The sequence below is a fragment of the Cyprinodon tularosa genome, unplaced genomic scaffold, assembly GCF_016077235.1.
Source record: "Cyprinodon tularosa strain WSP-4 unplaced genomic scaffold, ASM1607723v1 ctg17, whole genome shotgun sequence".
NCBI lineage: Eukaryota > Metazoa > Chordata > Actinopteri > Cyprinodontiformes > Cyprinodontidae > Cyprinodon > Cyprinodon tularosa.
In genome coordinates this window covers 828,497-849,112 of record NW_024038531.1, presented here as the reverse complement: position 1 = coordinate 849,112, position 20,616 = coordinate 828,497, and the positions used below count along the sequence as shown (strand labels likewise).

The 20,616-nt window shown below is 41.0% G+C and overlaps 1 protein-coding gene across 1 annotated transcript in view; it reads right to left on the bottom strand.

Annotated features, from left to right (window-relative positions):
* Positions 1-20,616, bottom strand: part of med12 (mediator complex subunit 12) — a 40,007-nt gene that overhangs the window by 905 nt on the left and 18,486 nt on the right. The window contains exons 18-42 of the mRNA XM_038281298.1: positions 18,957-19,100; positions 18,701-18,864; positions 16,626-16,757; positions 15,651-15,875; positions 15,433-15,577; positions 15,204-15,324; positions 14,298-14,408; positions 14,104-14,217; positions 13,645-13,781; positions 13,256-13,435; positions 12,969-13,040; positions 12,711-12,874; positions 10,144-10,305; positions 9,840-10,041; positions 9,660-9,769; positions 9,442-9,577; positions 5,988-6,137; positions 5,282-5,644; positions 5,034-5,199; positions 4,782-4,942; positions 3,555-3,611; positions 3,230-3,447; positions 1,985-2,138; positions 1,626-1,823; positions 187-268 (exon numbers count right to left, since the gene is read on the bottom strand). Of these exons, the coding sequence (XP_038137226.1) occupies positions 187-268; positions 1,626-1,823; positions 1,985-2,138; positions 3,230-3,447; positions 3,555-3,611; positions 4,782-4,942; positions 5,034-5,199; positions 5,282-5,644; positions 5,988-6,137; positions 9,442-9,577; positions 9,660-9,769; positions 9,840-10,041; positions 10,144-10,305; positions 12,711-12,874; positions 12,969-13,040; positions 13,256-13,435; positions 13,645-13,781; positions 14,104-14,217; positions 14,298-14,408; positions 15,204-15,324; positions 15,433-15,577; positions 15,651-15,875; positions 16,626-16,757; positions 18,701-18,864; positions 18,957-19,100 (3,868 nt within the window). The remainder of the gene's footprint in view (positions 1-186; positions 269-1,625; positions 1,824-1,984; positions 2,139-3,229; positions 3,448-3,554; positions 3,612-4,781; positions 4,943-5,033; positions 5,200-5,281; positions 5,645-5,987; positions 6,138-9,441; positions 9,578-9,659; positions 9,770-9,839; positions 10,042-10,143; positions 10,306-12,710; positions 12,875-12,968; positions 13,041-13,255; positions 13,436-13,644; positions 13,782-14,103; positions 14,218-14,297; positions 14,409-15,203; positions 15,325-15,432; positions 15,578-15,650; positions 15,876-16,625; positions 16,758-18,700; positions 18,865-18,956; positions 19,101-20,616) is intronic.

The following is a 20,616-nucleotide window of genomic DNA, read 5'->3' as shown; positions in this document are numbered from 1 at the left end:
CAGAAACCCTGTACAAATGTAGCAAAAACAATCATTTCACTTTTGTTACCATTTTGACTTTATTCTGATCATTTCAACTCAAAACAGGTTTCTTTCTCCTGATGACCCTAATACTCCTTCCTTAGGAAAAGTAAAAAAAAAACAGACATAACAATCAATGTGTCACTGAGGGATGTTGTGATTTACTTGATAGTTGTTGCTGCAGCTGTCGGACCAGCGCTGCAGTCTGTTGCTGCTGTTGGGTCTGCTGCATCCCCGGTCGAGGAAACTGCAACAGATGAGATCAGAGTCTTTAGGAAAAATAAACGATTACAAAACACTGCAAACATCAATGGATACAAACATGCTGCTGCGTAATCACTAACTGAAAGAAAGGGTTCTGCATCACTATTTTGCTTATTGATTGACGACGATTGACTTATTTTAGATGTTTCTTTAGGAATTAGAATAATTTTCATATTGCTTTGCAAAAGCATGTTTAATTTGAAGTTGATCTTTTTCCACACATTGACACATTACAGCAACAAACTATTTGATAGGGATTTTAATTCAAGCAGACTGGATAGGGAAATTCAAACATTCTTAAACGTTTGTATATATAAAGCTCTCAAAAGGAGTGCCTTTGTGTTCACAGCTCAACTTTTATACCCCGTAAATAAACCCAAGCTCAGCCAATCAGAAGGCACCATACCAACTAAACCAGATTGGTTTTGTGGCTATTTTTAAGTTGGCCATTTCCTCAAAATCTTTAACCGATAAAATGGCCTGAAAGAATTACAGCGATGGTATTTACGGCTAACATGTTATTGAGCTGTTAAAGGTTTGATTTTCTTTTTGCTGAAAACTAAATCCTATTGAGCATTGTGAAAATGTACAAGTATTTAGCCAAAGCAGAAATGTCTTGAGATTAAAATGTTGAATGACTCGTGCAGAAGCTTGCAGTAGAGTGCTGAATGAAACATATATACACATAATGTTTGGATGCGTTACATTTCATGTATTTTATCTGAAATTTATTCAATTAATTTTTTTTTATAGCACAATTCAGAAAACATGTCATCTCTAGGTAATTTATAATTCAACAAGATGATACAGTCACAATGATTCAAAGTTTTCTAAGGAAAACCAGGTGATTGCATCGACTCATTGAGTCAAAAGCAACCCCTCACACAGAGGAAGCTTGTAGCGACAGTGGAGAGAAACAAAACTCCCTTATAACAGGAAGAAACCAAATTACTCAGTTAAAACTGATAAAAAAAATAGCCCATTTATCCACTGATTATCCTTTTATCTATAATTTAGCTTCTACTTAAGGATTACATTAAATCCATTTTGTTCAGATCAAAATATTCTTAATTTAAACAGATGTTTTGTCTAATTCATTATGTTAACATACAATAAACAAAATATAATTATTTTCCGCAAGAGATGTTATATGCCAGAGTGTCCTATGAGCGAATCATTCAGTGTTAAATTCTTGTCAGGGGTAACTCGGGTCTTTAAGTAATTTTTTAATTTTAGATGTTTTTAGCTATATGGTGTATTCGTTTGAAAATAAAAAAACGTCCAGACCTTTAGAGCACTACTTTATTACTGAATGCATTTATTCTCTGTTCTGATCCTACCATGGGCTGCTGGGGGGGCAGCGCCTGCATGCCCAGGCCCTGATTTTGGCCCTGACCAGGAGGGGGAACACCTGAAACCTGCTGCTGCTGCTGCTGTTGTTGCTGCTGCTGCTGCTGCTGCTGCTGAGGCACCTGCTGTTGAGGAGGAACCTGCTGAGGCTGAACCTGCTGCTGTTGTTGCTGAACTTGAGCCTGCTGCTTAGAAACAACAGACAAGAGTAGGAGGCATGAGTCAGAAGAAAGTTACAGTGAAAGCACACACAGAAACATCTGACTCTTAACTTGCTCATTTATATAGTGAACGGGATGGTTCTAAAAAGTTTGGAAGTTGGACAAAGACAAGGCCAGATGGTTCATACTCTGAGTGCTTGCTGTCTGAGGAAAGGGTGCTGTTGCTGCTGCTGTTGCGGCTGTTCTGTCAGCATCTGATTGGGCCTGAGGCCTGGATACATCCCCTGGGCGTGGCTGAGACTGTGCATGACTGAACTCTGTGGGAGGGGCTGGTGGGGAAACCTGAGGAATGCAAGAAAAAAAAAGATGCAGAATGAGGAAAAGTAGTGGAGGAATGATGGAAAATATATTTACTACTTATAAACTTGTCTTAATAAACACCAAGAATAAACAGATTTACTTGCAGAGAAGGTTCAGATGTCAGACATTCATACTAAAACATCAGCATATAATGCATAGTGGTGCATGACATGATAATAATAGGAAATCTTACTTTTAAAGGTGTCAAATAATAAAAACCTGTATGGCAGATCTATGTATATAAAATATGCTTTCAGATCTAAATAACTTGGAATAAGATTTCACTAGAAGAGCTGTAAAAGTAAACCATATGTACCGTTGCTTTATCACCGACACTAACAAACTGCAAATGTATATTTCTGATATCGTTGATTACAGCTTGGTACCAATCTAAACCTAAAATCAGTAAATTAAACAGTCACAGCAGATCCATAATAAAACTTTAAATTCAATGTAAGACATTTTATTTGAGGTTTTATTATGGATTGTTTTCAATTTGTAGAACTTTTTAAAACTTAATTGATGAGAATGAGGTCAGCACTTTTAAAGAACTGGGTAACCTTTGGCTACAACATATTTAACTTTGTGCGTGCCTAATCAGTTACTGACCATAACCACAGGATATGGTTCTACAAACCTCCTTTTTGGCTGTTGATGCTAGAAATGTTCTGTTTTCGTGAAATAAATTATCCTTTTCTTAATGTCATTAAAAAGATAATCTACCATTGCAAACGCCAATGGATGGATCTAAAATCTGATGAGTCATTGTAAACATAAAAAAAAGATTAAATTCAAATAATCTAAGAGTCAGACATATTTTGGTTATCTGTAAAGGACTTTTCATGACAGCAGTTTAATCCTGACCCATAATTTTCTCTATATCTGCTTTAGGTAAACATAGAGTACTTTGCTAGATAATCTGATACTAACATCTTAAGAGAAATGGATCGATTCTGGAAAAGCATTACAATCAAAATAATCTCTAATGCTTCAAATCAGAGAATAAATAGGATATGTTGTTGTCTGAATATCTTGGTGCTGCTAATACACTAGCAAAGCAGTGTGATGCTAACCTGGGGGCGTTCTGCATGTTGTGTGAATATGGCGGAGCCTGCTGGCGAACATAACCACTGGGCCTCGACTGCATTTGTCTCATAGGATCCACCACGGCTGAGCCAGCCCCTGGATGACTGCCCTGGAAGTTTGGGGCTCCGTAGGGGGAAGGGGCTATACCACCACCTTGAGTAGGATGCTGCTGCATGGTCATGTGTGATGCATATGTGGTATAGCCCTGAGATATGTTCTAAAGAAAGAAGACGAAGAGGAAAATAAAGACAAATCAATTGTGGCTCTCTGCGTGCTGATATTTTTAACAAACAAGAGGCCAAATAGACTTACCTGTGATGGCTGCATTGGAGGGTACTGTTGGTTAGGAGCCATCTGCCGGGTTTGAGTCTGCTAAGAAAGATAAGGTCACACTTAATTTAGCATTTCATTTTTTAGCATAACCTGCACCTATTTAGCACTTTTTCATGTCAGGAGACATGACCAAAGCACTTTACACCACATTCATCCATTCACACACACTGATGGTGGCAGGCTACATTGTAGCCACAGCTGCCCTGGGTCTCACTGACAGGAGTGAGGCTGCCGTACACAGGCGCCACTGAGCCTTCTGACCACCATCAGTAGGCAATGAGGGGGAGTGTCTTGCCAAAGGACTCGCATCAAATGATTGGACTCCCTCCTCAGAAGTCAGCAGGGTACGCAGTGACCGAACCCAACCCGGTGACAGTAGCCTGGACACCGGCGGCCCCGTGCTTTCCCCCGCCTGCCTTACTGAAAAAGCATACCGTCACCGGGGCGGGTTCAGTCACTCCGTCCCCCGCTGGCTCCCTCCCCCTGTCTGCCAGGGTTTCCGGACCAGCCCCGGAGCTGGCGGATCGGTTCGTGTGCCCGGTCCGGGCCAGTCAGCAGTCCAGCAGCGCCCCCGACCCCAAGCAAATCCTGCTTTGAACTGTGGGAGATTTTGAAAGCTGTCTTTGGTAAAATGCTTAGAGCAAATGAAGAGCTGAGCATCAAACATTGCAGGGATCTTCTGATAGACAAAAATAATCCATGCCCTTCTTCAGATGCTTGGGAAGACTGTGAAAAATGTCCCCTTTCTCCGTGCAACCTGGAACACAGCATTTACACCCATGGTTCTGGCTCATTTTCAATAGAGAAACTACCCGCTTTGAAATTCTTGTAGAAGTAAACATTTTATGGAGAAAGTTTAGAATTGTGAGATTTGCAGAGAAAAGAGTCGTCGATGGGGTTTGATCTTCTATATGTTCATTTCACCCACTGAACTATCATTATTCATCTATGACAATGGAAACTCGGTTTTGCATTCTATGACCCCTTTAAGTCAGGTGTGTAGAGGCAGGGGAATACCTAAATCATGATTTAGTGTATTATGGATAGTGCTCTAAACAAAATACTATTGTAGTAATCCATGAATTGAGCAGTCAAAAAAAGGTCAGATTTGACTGATTATTTATTAACTTAAGATTATTTGTTTTATTTTTTAGCCATATGTGTGTAACAGAAACTGCTGGACCTTGTCTAAGTGGACCAACTTACCAGTCTGACCGCTAAATGATGTCGCGTACTGGGCTGAGGCTTATATGCCATTCCGTACTGCTTGTCCATCATGGCGGATGGGTAGGTAGGGCGGTTGGTTAACATTTTGTTCATCTGTGGGTTGCGGGTGGGCCTGTATGGGGTCTCTAAACCTGGACCTCCTGAGAAAAAAAACAAAGGTCACCAACGAAGATCTCAGAGGGCGTTCGGTACAGGTGGAGGATTACTGCCGAGTGCCAAAACAGGACGTACGATTAGGATGAAAGTATTCTGTCTGCTGACCTGGAGGCAGGGGCTGGTTCTGGGGGAAAATGGGTTGCTGAGTGTAGGGCACCCGACCGTACTGGTGAGTCTGCATTGAATCTGGAGCCACATTAGTCATGTAGGTCATGGCACCCTGAGTGCGGTTCAAATAATCCTAAGAAAGGAAAATGAAACGTTTATGAAATCACAGAATCACAAGTGTCTAAGAATACAATTAATCTGCAGAGATCACGGACTTCTCCTTTGGTGGAAGGATTCTTTTTTTTCTTCTTATTCTTCTTGCTAGACTCTGAGGGAACGGCAGCCACGTTCTTTTCTACTTTTACCACCTCCATCATCTTCTTCTCTGGCTCCTGCTGAATGGGTGTCAGAGGCTCCTCTTCCTCTGGGGGCAAGGGGAGCGGCTCCAGGTAGTAGCTCCGCGGTTTGGGCTTCAGGTGGGTGTGGTAGAGCAGGAAACGCTGCTGTTCTTCAAACTTGGCAATCTTGCGATCCACGCGCACCGCACCAAACCAGCCCCAAGAAATTGGAGCTGGTTGTTTATGACCTTCGAAGATATCCCATGGAGAAATCTTCTGTTTGGCTGAGACTTGAAGACCCTGATTAGAGCAGAAAAAACTTAAATTAAAAATGATCCTTTAAGTGATTCAGTAGAGGGAAAAGAGGGAAGTGGGGGGGTTGCACAGAAGCAAGCAAGAAGAACAAAGAATAGACCACAGGCAAGGGAAATGGAAGGCTATAAAGAGGAGAGAAGAATGGTAGATGAAGGGGAGAGGGTGATGGTTAAGATACAAGGTAGAAGTAATCACTAAAAGGGAGAGGAAAAGGGTCTTAAGAAAAGCCTGTGAGAAAGAATAATCAGTGCATGGAGACAAGGAAAACAAACAAGGCTATAGAAGAGGAAGGAATGATGAAGGTAGGGAAGGAGAACCCTGTTGTTACCTCTTTCTCAAAGCCTGCAATCTTGTTGCCCTTGGTGTCCACCAGCGAGCCCTGAGGCTCACAGGTGATGACATCACGAAACTGCTTTGGCAACGGCAGAAGCTGGCGAACCTTTTCCAAACTTTCGGACTGCCGCTCTCCAAGCTCTTTCTATAGGGATACACAAAAAAACAGAAAGTGTTGCTTTGTTCTATCAGTTTTTTATTTAAGCTCTAATAAAACTCTTTTTATTTCAGCTGCTTCCAGATGACACGGCTGTTCCCTGAAGGTATTTATTCCCTTCGAACGTCTTGGCTTTTTGTCAAGTAAAAACAAGTTTTAGTTTATATATTATATATATATTATATATATATATATATATATATATATATATATATATATATATATATATATATATATATATATATACCGTATTTTCACGACTATAAGGCGCACTTAAACGTCTTTTTTTCCCCTCAAAATGTGCGGTGCGCCCGTTGGTGCGGTGCACCCTATGTGTGTTGTAACTGCGACTTTTGAGACCACCTCATTGAGGAGATGATGAAAGAGTGGCTGAATGTAAGGAGACCAGGTGTTTTTTTTCCACTCATCACCATCGCTGTTAATATGTAACTCCATGCGTGCCCATCTCACAGGTGATGTGAAAAACATGGGGAATCAAATGAACGCTGTGCTCACCGTTATCCCGGGAGGTCTGACAAAGGAACTTCAACCGCTCGACATCGGTGTGAAGCGGCCGTTCAAAGTAAGGCTGCGAGCGGCGTGGGAGCGATGGATGACAGACGGAGACCACAGTTTCAGGATAAGTGGAAGGCAGCACCGGGCAAGTTACGCCACCGTTTGCGGATGGATTGTTGATGCTTGGACTAACGTGTCTGCTGGCTCTGTTGTTCAAGCTTTTGAAAAAGCCGGCATTATTTCTGAGGAGCCGCGCTGCACGGAAAGTGACTCTGACAGCGAAGAAGGGGAAATTGGCATGTCTGATTTAGCGCAGCTGTTTATTTCAGAAACAGAGGATGATGACTTTGATGGGTTTGATTAATACTTTGTAATAAATACATGAATAAAGCACAATCATACTCAGTTTTGCTCCCACTCTATTTTTCTACCTGAAAACTTAATTCAACAGCAGCCTCTGGGCGGGTCTCCTCCTCTTCACCGCGGCAGCTGGCAGGTGTTTTTTCATCTAAATAATCTAAATCTTGCAGCTATATTTGCTGTGATCAGTGGGAATAAAGTAGTTTTAATATGTTTTTAAGTGAGAAAGGCCACCTGAAAACTTAATAATTGCAGTCAGTTCATCCAGATTATCTATTTCTGTCGGAGGCGCTCAGACCCCCACATACCAGCGGTGCGCCGACAGTAGAAAACCAGTAGAAAAACTGGACAGTAGAAAACCACGGCTGCTGGCAGGTGTTTTTCATCTAAATAATTGAAACTGCAGGCACCAGGATACCGGTAATAAAAGCGAACATATTCTGTCGGCAGATTTCAGGATCTTAAGTTAATTTAGGAGTGATCACAGCGCTGTGTCATCTGCGATATGTCTGTCTCACGGCCAGCACCCAGGTTTGATTAATACTTTGTAATAAATACATGAATAAAGCACAGTCATACTCAGTTTTGCCCCCGCTGTATTTTTAAATACGCAGTAGAGGTATTTAAAGGTAGTAGAGGACATGTACCTGCATATAAAAAACGCGCCCTATAGTCCGGTGCGCCTTATGTGTGTGTTAAATACAGGAATGGGACACATAACTGAGACTGCGCCTTTTAGTACGGTGCGCCTTATGGTCGTGAAAATACGGTATATATATATATATCTTCCTATTTGCTTGAACTTTTGTGATCTTTACTAAGGTTTTCTCTATGAAAGTCCAGTTCTAAGCTTCATTCATCTGACTATCAACACTGACCAGCGTTCCCACAGCATGGTGCTGCCTCCACTGTCAGAGATGCTATATTCAGGGAGATGTGCAGTGTTCCTTTCCCTCCATATAGCTCATGGCTAGTAGCAGGTAGGTTTGGGGACAGATGCTCCCATCTGACCTCTGGATCCCTTCCATCTCTTTAAGTTTGGCACTTGTTCACAAATTGCCTTTCTACCATTTGAGCTGGCATTAGGGGTGTAAATCACATCCATCATGGCGATTCGATTCAGTATCGATTTCCTGACCCAACGATTCGATTATTTTCGATACTCAAGAATACACCACGATTCGATTCGGTTCATCGATTTTTTTTTATTTATTATTATTATTTTTTTACACCTTACAGGCTAAACAAAGTTTCAAGTTTGAAATAAATCAATGAAAGCTGTAAAATCATTATGCATTTTCTTTAGAAACAACAGCAAATAACAAAAGTAGAAAAGTTGCATCAAAAAATACTGCAAAAATACTGCACAATATCAGTGTAATGAGTTCAATGCAATACCTTGGCTCCAGAGAAACTGTCCAACATATTTTTTTTGAATATAATAAATATACTCAGGAAAGAGAGATGTTGCTTAGAGAGTTAGACAGGAATAAAAATAAACTAGATATAAGGGAATTGTTTCAAAGGTCATCTGGGGATGTAGTTTTTGGTGGTGTTTTTAATTTTCTAAGAAGAACGGGTATTTTAGGGAGAATATAATAGTTTGTCTGGTCCATACTCCATTCTGGAAGGTGGCGGTAATGCACCTATAAGTTGTTTGCCAACCGCCATTAAAAAAAAGAAGAAGAAGAAGGCTTCAGAGTGTTGACGTCACCGCCCCCTTGAGAGACGCTCCGCTGCTCCTCTCCCAGATTGTAGCTGACCGCAAACAGTGCACCAGACAGGAGGCCGGCTAGTTTTGTTTTTATGACCGAAATTGCGGAAAACAACTCGTGAAGTTTGACCCGCTAGAAGAGCGAGGTGCGCGAGACCGCTGGGAGCCTTTTTCCAGCTGAATCTCCGCTCTTTTTGCCCCATTGTCCCTTCGTCGTCGGACTAAACTCGCCCCCACTTCCTCGCCTCCTCGGCCGTATCTAGACCCACAGTGTGTTGCTCAGACCACGCTTCAATACTGAGCATAATTTAAAAATGTCTGTGTGAAGCTTGCTGCAACACACTGCAGTAAGAGTATAACCAGGAAGCGCGGTAGGAGGGCAAAATAGGTTTAGCGGCACCGCAGCACGGGAGGGAGAATTACGCCCAGGAGCAAATGGATAAAAATAGACCGGAGGAAAAAAAAAAATGAATCGATTATCTTGCGGACGTGTCGATGCATCGGATCGTCGGCTTTTGGATCGATGCATCGATACAAAACGATTATTATTTACACCCCTAGCTGGCATGCAAGTTTAATCTTCTAATATTTTATCCATCTGAATCAGGTCTATAGTAGTTCTATCTACTTGTAAGGATAACCAGCTTTAAATACATTATCATAAAGTCTTAATATCTTGCCTGTATCAGATATAAATCTTACCCTGAGCTTCTTAACCAGGTTCATGTACGCCCTCTTATTCTCCTCCATGCTGCCTTGAGAGATGCTGGACATGTCAGCAGCCAGTGTGCCGTTTATCAGCACGCTCAGCATGTCCAGCACAGTGGTGAATAACTCACTGTAAAAGAGAAGTGAGGGTAAGAGCCAAGCAGCACGACAACTTACTAGAGTGTGCAGCTCAACGAGCAGCGTTAACTCACTTATTGGACTGCATGTCCACGGTGCCGCTGCTGATGATGTCGAGCAGCAGGACTGCCCACTCGGTGGTCTGCTGGGTGCTCCGCTGCACCGTGTCAAACATGCCACCAACCTGATTCAGACAGAAGATAAGTAAACTGTTTCCGAACAATAAATCAAAAAGGACAGTTAAAGATGCTTACCAGATTTAGCCGTAGTTTCAGAGCCTCGTGCATCATTTGCTTGGCCTTGCAGTCATCCTGGTACTGGTCTTCTCTCCAGTTGGTGACGATCTGCTGGACCTGGCTGTACAGGGAGGTGAGAAGGCCCTCCCTTTGCTCATCCTGCCCCTTCAAGCAGGTGAGAACCAGGGACAGGAAAGGTTGCTGGCTCAGCAGAGACATGCTGCAAGTGGAGAAACGTGCAGTTTCAACAAACACAGTATACACAACAAACAACAGTTACTGAGAGTTAGAATTACTGCGCTCCGAGAAATCGGTGGCCTACCTTTTCTGTTTCTGCCGGTCTCGCTCTTTGCGTGAGGAGGAGCCAAGATGCTGACCTTTCTCCAGCTCCTCTCCGGCTGCCTTCAGCACATGACCCTGGACTGATGTGGGCAGCTTGGCTATTAAAGGAGCGACCAGCCAAACACCTGATCTCTCTGATGAGCTGGTGGAAATAAAGAACCTGTCAGCTTTAAATCAAATCGACATATTTTCTCCTTAAGAGTTACAACAGGCTTTCTGATGTTTTAAGCAGGCTAAATACATTTAAATTAAGAAAATGTACATCAAGTTACTCAGTCAGATTGTCCTGTAGGGGAATAATTATTCAAACCTCTGCTGATTTTATAGTGTGCCCACCATATAAAGAAACTAACGCTGCTTAAAATCTGTGGTAGGTTTATTAAATAGGACAGAAATTCACAAAAAGTTAGAGAAAATAGTGTTTAAGCGTAATAAGTATTTGAAGCTTGCGCCCAATGTGATTTAGCGCTATGTCGGCCAGCATAGCTCAGGCTCTCATTGTTGTTGATCACCTGGTTTGATCCCATCTTAAAGTTGATCCACTCCTTTTAAAAAACAGCTTTTCAGGATTTCTGTCATCCACCACAGCTTTTCAATCTAACTTGACCATTTATCAAGGCTGCAAAAATCTATAGCAAAAACCTCAATACAATAATATTATGTGATAAATGTATTTTCCAAAGGATAGTATAAACGCTAAGACTATAGAAAACAAATAAGAGGAAAGTATGCACATATTGCAAATCATTTCAATCAGCATCGCAGTACTACCACCACCCATCTAACTAAGGCCAGGAGATTATTATCTCAAACTCTACTGTATGATTAAAGAAAGAAAGTCGATTTGATTCCAAGGAGGTCGAACTTGGCCTGATCAGATCTCATATAGCTCTGCATGTGCTTTGCAGGAACTACAGACGCTTGATGTTTACCAGCCATTAACAAAGGTGATGGTGATTGGCCATCATCCCCTACAGACTGCACTTTTCAGTTAATAAGCCAACAGTGGGCTCTTTCTGACCAGGAGATTTTATGATTCAGAGGAAATCAAATCAAACTTAATTCTCTCATTTAAATGTAATAAAACCCTAACCTTTATATATATATACATATATATACATATATATATATATATATATATATATATATATATATATATATATATATATATATACTCACCGGCCATTTTATTAGGTACCCCATGCTAGTAACGGGTTGGACCCCCTTTTGCCTTCAGAACTGCCTCAATTCTTCATGGCATAGATTCAACAAGGTGCTGGAAGCATTCCTCAGGGAGTTTGGTCCATATTGACATGATGGCATCACACAGTTGCCGCAGATTTGTCGGCTGCACATCCATGATGCGAATCTCCCGTTCCACCACATCCCAAAGATGCTCCATTGGATTGAGATCTGGTGACTGTGGAGGCCATTTGAGTACAGTGAACTCATTGTCATGTTCAAGAAACCAGTCTGAGATGATTCCAGCTTTATGACATGGCGCATTATCCTGCTGAAAGTAGCCATCAGAAGTTGGGTACATTGTGGTCATAAAGGGATGGACATGGTCAGCAACAATACTCAGGTAGGCTGTGGCATTGCAACGATGCTCAATTGGTACCAAGGGGCCTAAAGAGTGCCAAGAAAATATTCCCCACACCATGACACCACCACCACCAGCCTGAACCGTTGATACAAGGCAGGATGGATCCATGCTTTCATGTTGTAGACGCCAAATTCTGACCCTACCATCCGAATGTCGCAGCAGAAATCGAGACTCATCAGACCAGGCAACGTTTTTCCAATCTTCTATTGTCCAATTTCGATGAGTTTGTGCAAATTGTAGCCTCAGTTTCCTGTTCTTAGCTGAAAGGAGTGGCACCCGGTGTGGTCTTCTGCTGCTGTAGCCCATCTGCCTCAAAGTTCGACGTACTGTGTGTTCAGATATGCTCTTCTGCCCACCTTGGTTGTAACGGGTGGTTATTTGAGTCACTGTTGCCCTTCTATCAGCTCGAACCAGTCTAGCTATTCTCCTCTGACCTCTGGCATCAACAAGGCATTTCCGCCCACAGAACTGCCGCTCACTGGATGTTTTTTCTTTTTCGGACCATTCTCTGTAAACCCTAGAGATGGTTGTGCGTGAAAATCCCAGTAGATCAGCAGTTTCTGAAATACTCAGACCAGCCCTTCTGGCACCAACAATCATGCCACGTTCAAAGTCACTCAAATCACCTTTCTTCCCCATACTGATGCTCGGTTTGAACTGCAGGAGATTGTCTTGACCATGTCTACATGCCTAAATGCACTGAGTTGCCGCCATGTGATTGGCTGCTTAGAAATTAAGTGTTAACGAGCAGTTGGACAGGTGTACCTAATAAAGTGGCCGGGGAGTGTGTGTATATATATATATATATATATATATATATATATATATATATATATATATATATATATATATATATACACTCACCGGAAGTCCTACAAAAAATGACACATAATCCTATTTAAAATATTATTAAAAGCAGGCAAAACATGACAGACACTCACCTTAAAATAGGTTTCATCTTGCTGGCGGTGCTGGTGCTACTGGATGCGGAGCCTCCTTGGACTGCGACTCCATTTCCTGAGGGGTTACTGGAGTTCATCTCCGCCGATTTCTGGAAAACCTCAATTGTTGCCTTTGCTATGTTCTCCAGGAGAGAGTAAAGCTCCTAAATGATAGAAAAGGAAATATTGTCACATCATGTGTCAAAAAGCAGCAGACATCAGTATAATTACAATTTTAATCTCTGGAGTTGGGTTTACATTATTTGTGCTCTGTTTGATCATCAGCTGCAGCTCCAGCGATGACTGTCTCATTGTCCATTGGTCCATATTCTGCAAAAAAAACAAAAAAAAACACAATTTAGTCTGTCGGAAGCCAGCTTTACATTGACAGCATAAACCAGCAGGGGGCAGCAAAGCCATACAGATTAAACTAAGCAGCACATTATGAGATTATTGAAGAAAAAGTTAGTTTTAGTCTTTAAATTAAATAAATTGTCACAAAGAAATTAATTGGAGTAAATGTGAATTAAAACTTCTTTCCGTACCTGCAGGATGCGCTTGATGCGCTGCCTCTGGGGGTTGTCACCCTCGTCGCTGTCCAGCTGGCGGTGAGGATAGCAGATAAGCTGCAGCAGTCGCTGGGCCTGAATGTTTACCAGCACCGGGTCCTGGAGGGCACTGCTGTCCTCAGAGAGAGACTTCAGGCAGCGTTCTCCCACCCATTCCTGCAAGAACACAATGAAACAGGCAGCCAGGATGAGGGGGGGAAACATCAAACAGTAAGATAAGAGAAATACAAGAGCAGGAAACTACTAAAGATTAGATTTCAAATAATTGAGAATTTAGCTTTTTTTATTCTCATTGTCATAAAGACTTCAGCCAGATAATGCAATACTAACAGCTCAGTGGGGATCATTCTTCCAATCATTTTTACCTGCTGGCAGATAGTCTTCAGGACATACTTCGCATACACATCCAGGCTGGCCGTTTCTATGGAGACATTGCGGCCGTCTGATATGTCATCAAGGCCAGCAGGATGCGACAGCCCTGAGCCTCTTAGCTCTGCATCACCTTGATAAACATGAGAAAAAAATAAGTAAATCTAAACAGAAGAAGATTAGCAGAATCAGCACCATGTCTGATAACTCTCTTCAAATCCAGTATGACTAAAAAAAATAAATAAATAAATAAAGCTTCCCCAAATCGAAAAACAAGCTTTTCGCATATTGAGATTCAATCAGGCTCAGATCTTCTCACAAGAGTTCACACCTTTACAAACAAATATCTAGCCAATAGTAAGCATTTGTACATCAGATGGATACATGGATGCATAGATGGACAGAGTGATTTCTGAAAGCCTATGTAAAAGACAAAGTGATCTAAATATTACTACCGAGCATGAATACAGCTTTAAGGACAGCGAAGACCGCTCCAACAACGATGCTGTTCTGCGAAGCAGCAAGGAGGTGTCGATCACAAGATGAACGGATACCAACTGATGATTTGTCTGCAAAGATAAATAATCATACAAATTAATAAACATCAACTTCTTCAAAACAATCGTTCGTTTGTGTTTCAGTCAGGTACCTGATTTGAGCCCATCTTGCGGGACAGGGTTACGTTGCGGCGTCTTAAACAAGTGAAGAAGGATCCTGCAGGTTAATCGCGCTCCTGGCTCAGAGTCTTGCTCACTGCAGGCTGTGGTTGAGATGCATTCATTAGAAGCAGGTTTATATGCTGTTATGCAAAGATGATGCACTAAATTCATCAGGAATGTCAATCAACCTATTTGTAAACCTCCTCCCAGAAATCCTCCTTCTCCTCCAGGATTAGACACACTTCACTTACATTTTTTTTTTGCCAGAGATCCTCATGAACTCATCCAAAATATACTTTTTACTTATTTACTGAATGTTTAATCAAATCAAATAAATCCAAATCACCGTAAGAAACATTCAGGTGAATGTTATAGTAAAGATTAGAGAAACTGTAATCTGCCAAAGGTGAGAATCAGATAAATTTTCTTCTGTTGAATTTAGTTGAAATACTGGAAAATTCTGATTTTCTTCTCCATTCCCTAAATGCATCAAAAAGGAAGGGGTTTTAGATTATGGCTATAAATAGTGGCACAGAAGATTCTATTTGATGCATTTCAAGTTGAATAAAATTCAGATGAATCATCCTGTTAACCTTCATTTTACAGTAGATTCAGAGCCATTACCAAATTTCCTTATATGGGTTACAGTCTTGAAATATTATTCATTGAAAGAAGTCAAAATTCAAAACAGCAGGCCTGACAAAGAATGATTAAAAAAATGTTATGACAGAATTTTCTTGAAACCACATACAAAGTTTGAAGGAATTAATCAGTTTTTCTGAACATCAGTCGCTTACAGAAGTAAAGATTGATCTGGGAAAATTTCCCGATGCCAAGAGCATCAGCGTGACATTAAACACTCCAATACTGAGCCTTATACATTTCCCCGAGCTTACCTGCATTCAGGAGGGAGGGGATGGCCACACAGCGGACCAGGTCCTCTAAGAGCAGACACTGCCTCGCAATGAGAATAGCCACGAAGGTTGCCAGGGAGTCATGAAAGGTCAAATCGCTAACCTGAGGGGACAAACGTGCCACAATTAGACGGAAAATGACTAGATAATTGCATATTTAAAAATGGAATATTAGCATGGGTTCAAGAACATAGAGGTCAGCAGGACTTACATCAACGTTGCAAAGCAAATCGTTGAAACCACAGTTGCCGTTGTTGGACGAGCAGCAAAGAGCTTTAAGGATGCCGAGCCACTCTGCGCTCAGAGAGCGACAATATGCTGTCAGCTCCGCACACAGGATGCCGAGATCATTCACCCTGGAATCACATAAACATCGATATAAAAAAAAATCTATACAACTGGGATTTGTTGAATATAACCGGTACAAACCTCTCTGGGTCTCTGTGGTCCACACAAACCTCCATGAGCACATTACATACAAAGCTATAGCGGTTAGCTGGGCTGTCGTTGAGGATTTTGCCCACCATAGAGTGGTTGTTGTTGGCTGAGGGATTGCTGATGGTGTCCATCATGAACGGAGGATCCCACAGCATGTTGGAATCTGACGGGTCGATGTTACAGTAGATGGAGTTTTTCACCTTGGAGCAGAACTCGCTGTGAAAGGAAGGAGAGATGTTCAGAGGTTACCTGGCCCCAAAAAGGAAATAACAGAGGACTGCTGAAAAAGGCTCTGCTGCAGATATAAATACAGCTTCTCTGAGGCCGAGGAACTGATCCTCTGCAGCCAACAGGTTTAGTTCTGATTCAATCTCTTTGGGGAAAGAACGGATTTGGGCCAGACTGAAACAGTTGAAGCTGGACGAGATAATTTCTGATATGTTGGTGATGTAAAAACCATGAGGATTCAGCTCACAGGCGAGGCTAGGAAATTTAACCTCCCATGCAAGCTGAATTCATAAAACATGAAAATCCATTTTGTACCACTTCAACTGTCGGAGAACGAACCAAAAAAGGGTCGGCCGATCACGTTTCAGTATTATGACCTAAAGCAGGACTTACAGCTGTGATAAAAGCAAAGAGCTGCAGCTGAAGCAAACACAGCTGCTGTTGTTAGAAACCTTGATTTCCTCTATGAAAGGAAAAGCAAAAACATAAAATCATGAGTGGTTGCAGTTTTTCATGGAGTCTGTTGCTATTTAATTTGTCACCGTGATTGGCTGAAACAAAACTTCGGTAGGTGGGCACTAGGTGTTGCTTTGTCAAATCAGCTCAGACAGTTCAGCTAAATGTCCCTCTTTTCCTCCAACAGACTGAAGCGGAGAAGTCCCAGATTAATGTGTAGAACTAAACCTCGGGGCCTCCCACTATCAGTCTGGCTTGCCAGGAAATGGGAAATTGACTTGCCTGAAGATCTCTCCAAATTTGTTCTTGAGGTGACTGCAGGAAGTGTAGAGGTCATACAAGTAGGCCAAGATGCAGCGCTCTGCGGAGGAGCAGTCCGCTGGGTTCACACCAGACTTCACCACGACCCGCAGCCTGGGTAAAGGGTCACACAAATGGGTCAAACAGGACATCCAAGAAACCCACCAACACATCCACAGAGCATGGAGACAAATACTTGACTAGATGAGCTCTCTCAAACACTTTTGTTTTGAACAAAACTTCACCTTGATTTGTACCTAAGAAATGTGTTTTGGAGATTGTTAAAATTATGACCCTGGGTTTCAAACAATTTAGGAAGATTGCAAACGCAGTATTTCCTCATGTTTCTATTTCTAGGTGATTAAAAACCCATTTGTTTTCTTATAATAAAGCTTAAAACCACCTTAACACTTGTTATACCGAAATTCTAAACCAGACAGTTGTCTTAAGTCTATGACAATTTCCACCGATTTATCAAGCAGGTGTAAATATTGTTTTAGACATTTTAATGAAACAAACAAGATAAAGATTTTTTCCTCCTTTAACATTGTTTTAGTATCTAATCAGAGATGCCAGTCCTTTGAGAGAAGAAACCTTTTGGTTGATGAAAATATTTTTCATCTAAATCGTCCAGATTGTGAATAATCTCATATATACTCATATGTCCGATACAAGTAGGAAAATAAACCTCCAAATCCTGCTCTATAACTAGAGCAGGATGAAAGACATCACTGTAAGAATTTTCTTTTGAGGCCATTACTTTATATTCAGGCGGAGAAAAAGTCCACTACTTTAGCAAAGGTGCATCCAATTAAAGTAGGGCTGTGCAAATCTGCCAAAAATAAAGTTGCAATTTCAATGAAATGTTTGGCCCCACTGCTACGTGGCTGTCATGGCCTTAAATACTCGTCCATTGTTAGAGAATTTCACTTCTGAACATAATCAATGACCCCTCACACCCCACCATGAACTGTTCTCCCTGCTGCCCTCTGGGAAGAGGCTTCGCAGCATTCGATGCAGGTCCAGCAGATTTTGAAACAGCTTTTCCCCACTGCCATCAGACAGCTGAATGTTGGAAAAAAAACTCCAAATCAAGTCACAGACTGCATCAAACTGACCATATCAATATGTTTTTTGCACCATGTTTTGTCTTCCACAATGTTTACATTTTATCACTGCTGCGCTTCAAGAAGTGGAAATGAGAGCTGTACAAAACAATTTTTTATTTTTTTTTGTAAACACTGCGTGTACAAAATGGCAATAAAAGTTGTCAAAGTCTTTTGTGTGGAAATGTTTACTTCTAGCTTGCATGGATCTGAGTGCTAGCATTTTACATTCAGAAACAGATAAGAGTAAAATAGTACTTCTTCAAAGCTTTAAAAGACCTTTCAGAAAATCCACTTTGAATGCATTAGAGAGCTGGAGTGAGAAAGTTAGTGTCTTAGTCTTTTAAAATCTTAACTTGACCAAAAATATAGAGTCCCATTGGGATTTGAAAAAAAAGTGATTTGTTTTTAATGGCATTCTATAGCAATGCAATTATTTCTCCAGCCCCAGTTTAAAGAAACACAACCTTAAAAGCATCTTTTGTCTTTTACTCAATTAGTTTTAAGTTTAGCTACAGTATTATTAATCCCTGCAAAAACAGTCCTAAAAAAATACTTTAAAATAAAGTCACAGAACTGGAGCTCTAAACTGAAAACTACAAAGACTCTGCTTCATCCCCACTAAAGCTCAACAATAAAAAAAATACTTCATAAGAACAATTTTCTCCTTCTTTTTAGAGTCTTGTTCTGGGCCGAAAAAGTCAACGTGTTTGTATTTAGTGCTCCGAGTACGGCTCTTTGGAAGCCGTCACGAAGTGTTTGTGGAAATAGCTAATTATCTGCTCACCGCTTCAACTAAAAACATCCTTTTTACTGCTTTTAAACAATGACTTCTCACTAAAAGCCAATTAGCCTAGAAAATCGTTCTATTGTTTTAATGTAAACAACATAAAAAGTAGAAAATAAAATAAAAAGCCAAATGGAAAAGTTAGTAGCTTGTGAATGACACACCCATCAAAAACTTGTGCAGTCTGCTCCGGGTTAAGAATGAGACAGGAGTGGTATCTTCTCAGCACAGCTACGATACACAGGCACAGACTGGTGGTGTAGCTGCCCACCAGACTGGACGACTTCAGCAGCAGCTCAGCTTCGACCAGAGTCAATTCGTTCAAAAGCTACAAAAGCAAAGAGTCACAAGAGTTTCCAAAACAAACCTGGACATTGGTGGCTTTAACAGATTGGGTTAAAAACTTTAAAATGTTGTTACCTGAATAGCAAAGTCTATGAGGCCACTGATGTTCAGGGAGTACTCCATTAGGTCAAAAATGAACTGAATGTGCTGGACGAGGGGCAGGTGATAGGACATCCCTAAGGCAAAGCTGGTGATCTGCTCCAGAACGTTTCTGGAAACCTAAACACAGAGCAGACAGAAAGTATAATGCAAAAGATACTCAACCCAATATAACTGTAATCTGAGTTGATATATAAAAGCTACAAATGAATAAAAACATTTTAAGGATGAGTAAAGTGTAAAGCTGGTAGCCAAAATAAAGCATCAGACGACCCTGGCTGTCTTTGCTATTTAAAACGAAAAAAAAAAAAAAAAAAATCTTAAAATTGACCTTGCAGAGTCAGCACAAAAACCACAGCTAAGGATCCAAAGAGAGACAAATATTAGTTCAGTATAAATAGAGCAAGAGCTTAGCTGCAGTCAGAAGGTCTTAAGCCAAACAAAAAACCCATAAGAACAAAGAAACAGCTTTTGACCTTAAGTAACCTCTACATCAGCTCCCTGCAGACCTGACTCTGGGATCCCTGCCAGCTTTTTATTTATTTTTTTCTAAAAGACACCAGAACCTTTTAAAATATTTCAGGATCACAATGTGCTCCTGACACATCCTCCAATATGTAACCAAATTGAATTTAAACCTTTATTACACCCTGAGACTAAAGCCCATAGGCTTTCCCACCCATTGCCAACATGCATATTGAAATGATGCATAACTCCTTTTTATTAAAGGTATAGGGGAGGATGTTCTTTTTCTGGGTGGATCATCAAAATAAGTGGTCCTCCTAATTGTCAATCTTTCTGGTGATTTGTTTACGTAAGGCTACGTGCTCGTCCCCATTTTCACTTACCGGTGGTGAGTCTGACAGTGAAAAGATTGCAAATCTTCTTTTGGAAAGGAAGTTTGTATGAGTGATGCAAACAGCAACTTTTAAACATAGCATGCGTGAGGAGAAATGGGCTTGTGCATGCTCTCACACCTGTTTAATAGGCGTTCCCGCTCAGGAGTGGGCACAGGTTTGTGCATGTGCATTTCTTTTTCTTTTTTCTTTTTTTTAAGTGCAGAGGGTGGGTCTCATTTACATGTCAGCTACAGGTGCTGGTCATAAAATTAGAATATCATGAAAAAGTAGATTGATTTCAGTAATTCCATTTAAAAAGTGAAACTTGTATATTATATTCATACATTACATACAAACTCATATATTTCAGATGTTTATTTTGTTTAATTTTGATGATTACAAATGACAACAAATGAAAATCTCAAATTCATCATATCAGAAAATTAGAATATTGTGAAAAGGTTCAAAATTGATGGCCCCTGGTGCCACACTCTAATCAGCTAATTAACTCAAACCACCTGCAAAAGCCTTTAAATGGTCTTTCAGTCTAGTTCTATAGGCTACACAATCATGGGGAAGACTGCTGACTTGACAGTTGTCCAAAAGACGACCATCGACACCTTGCACAAGGAGGGCAAGACACAAAAGGTCATCGCTAAAGAGGCTGGCTGTCCACAGAGCTCAGTGTCCAAGCACATTAATAGAGAGGCGAAGGGAAGGAAAAGATGTGGTCGAAAAAAAGTGTACAAGCAAGAGAGATAACCGCACCCTGGAGAGGATTGTGAAACAAAACCCAT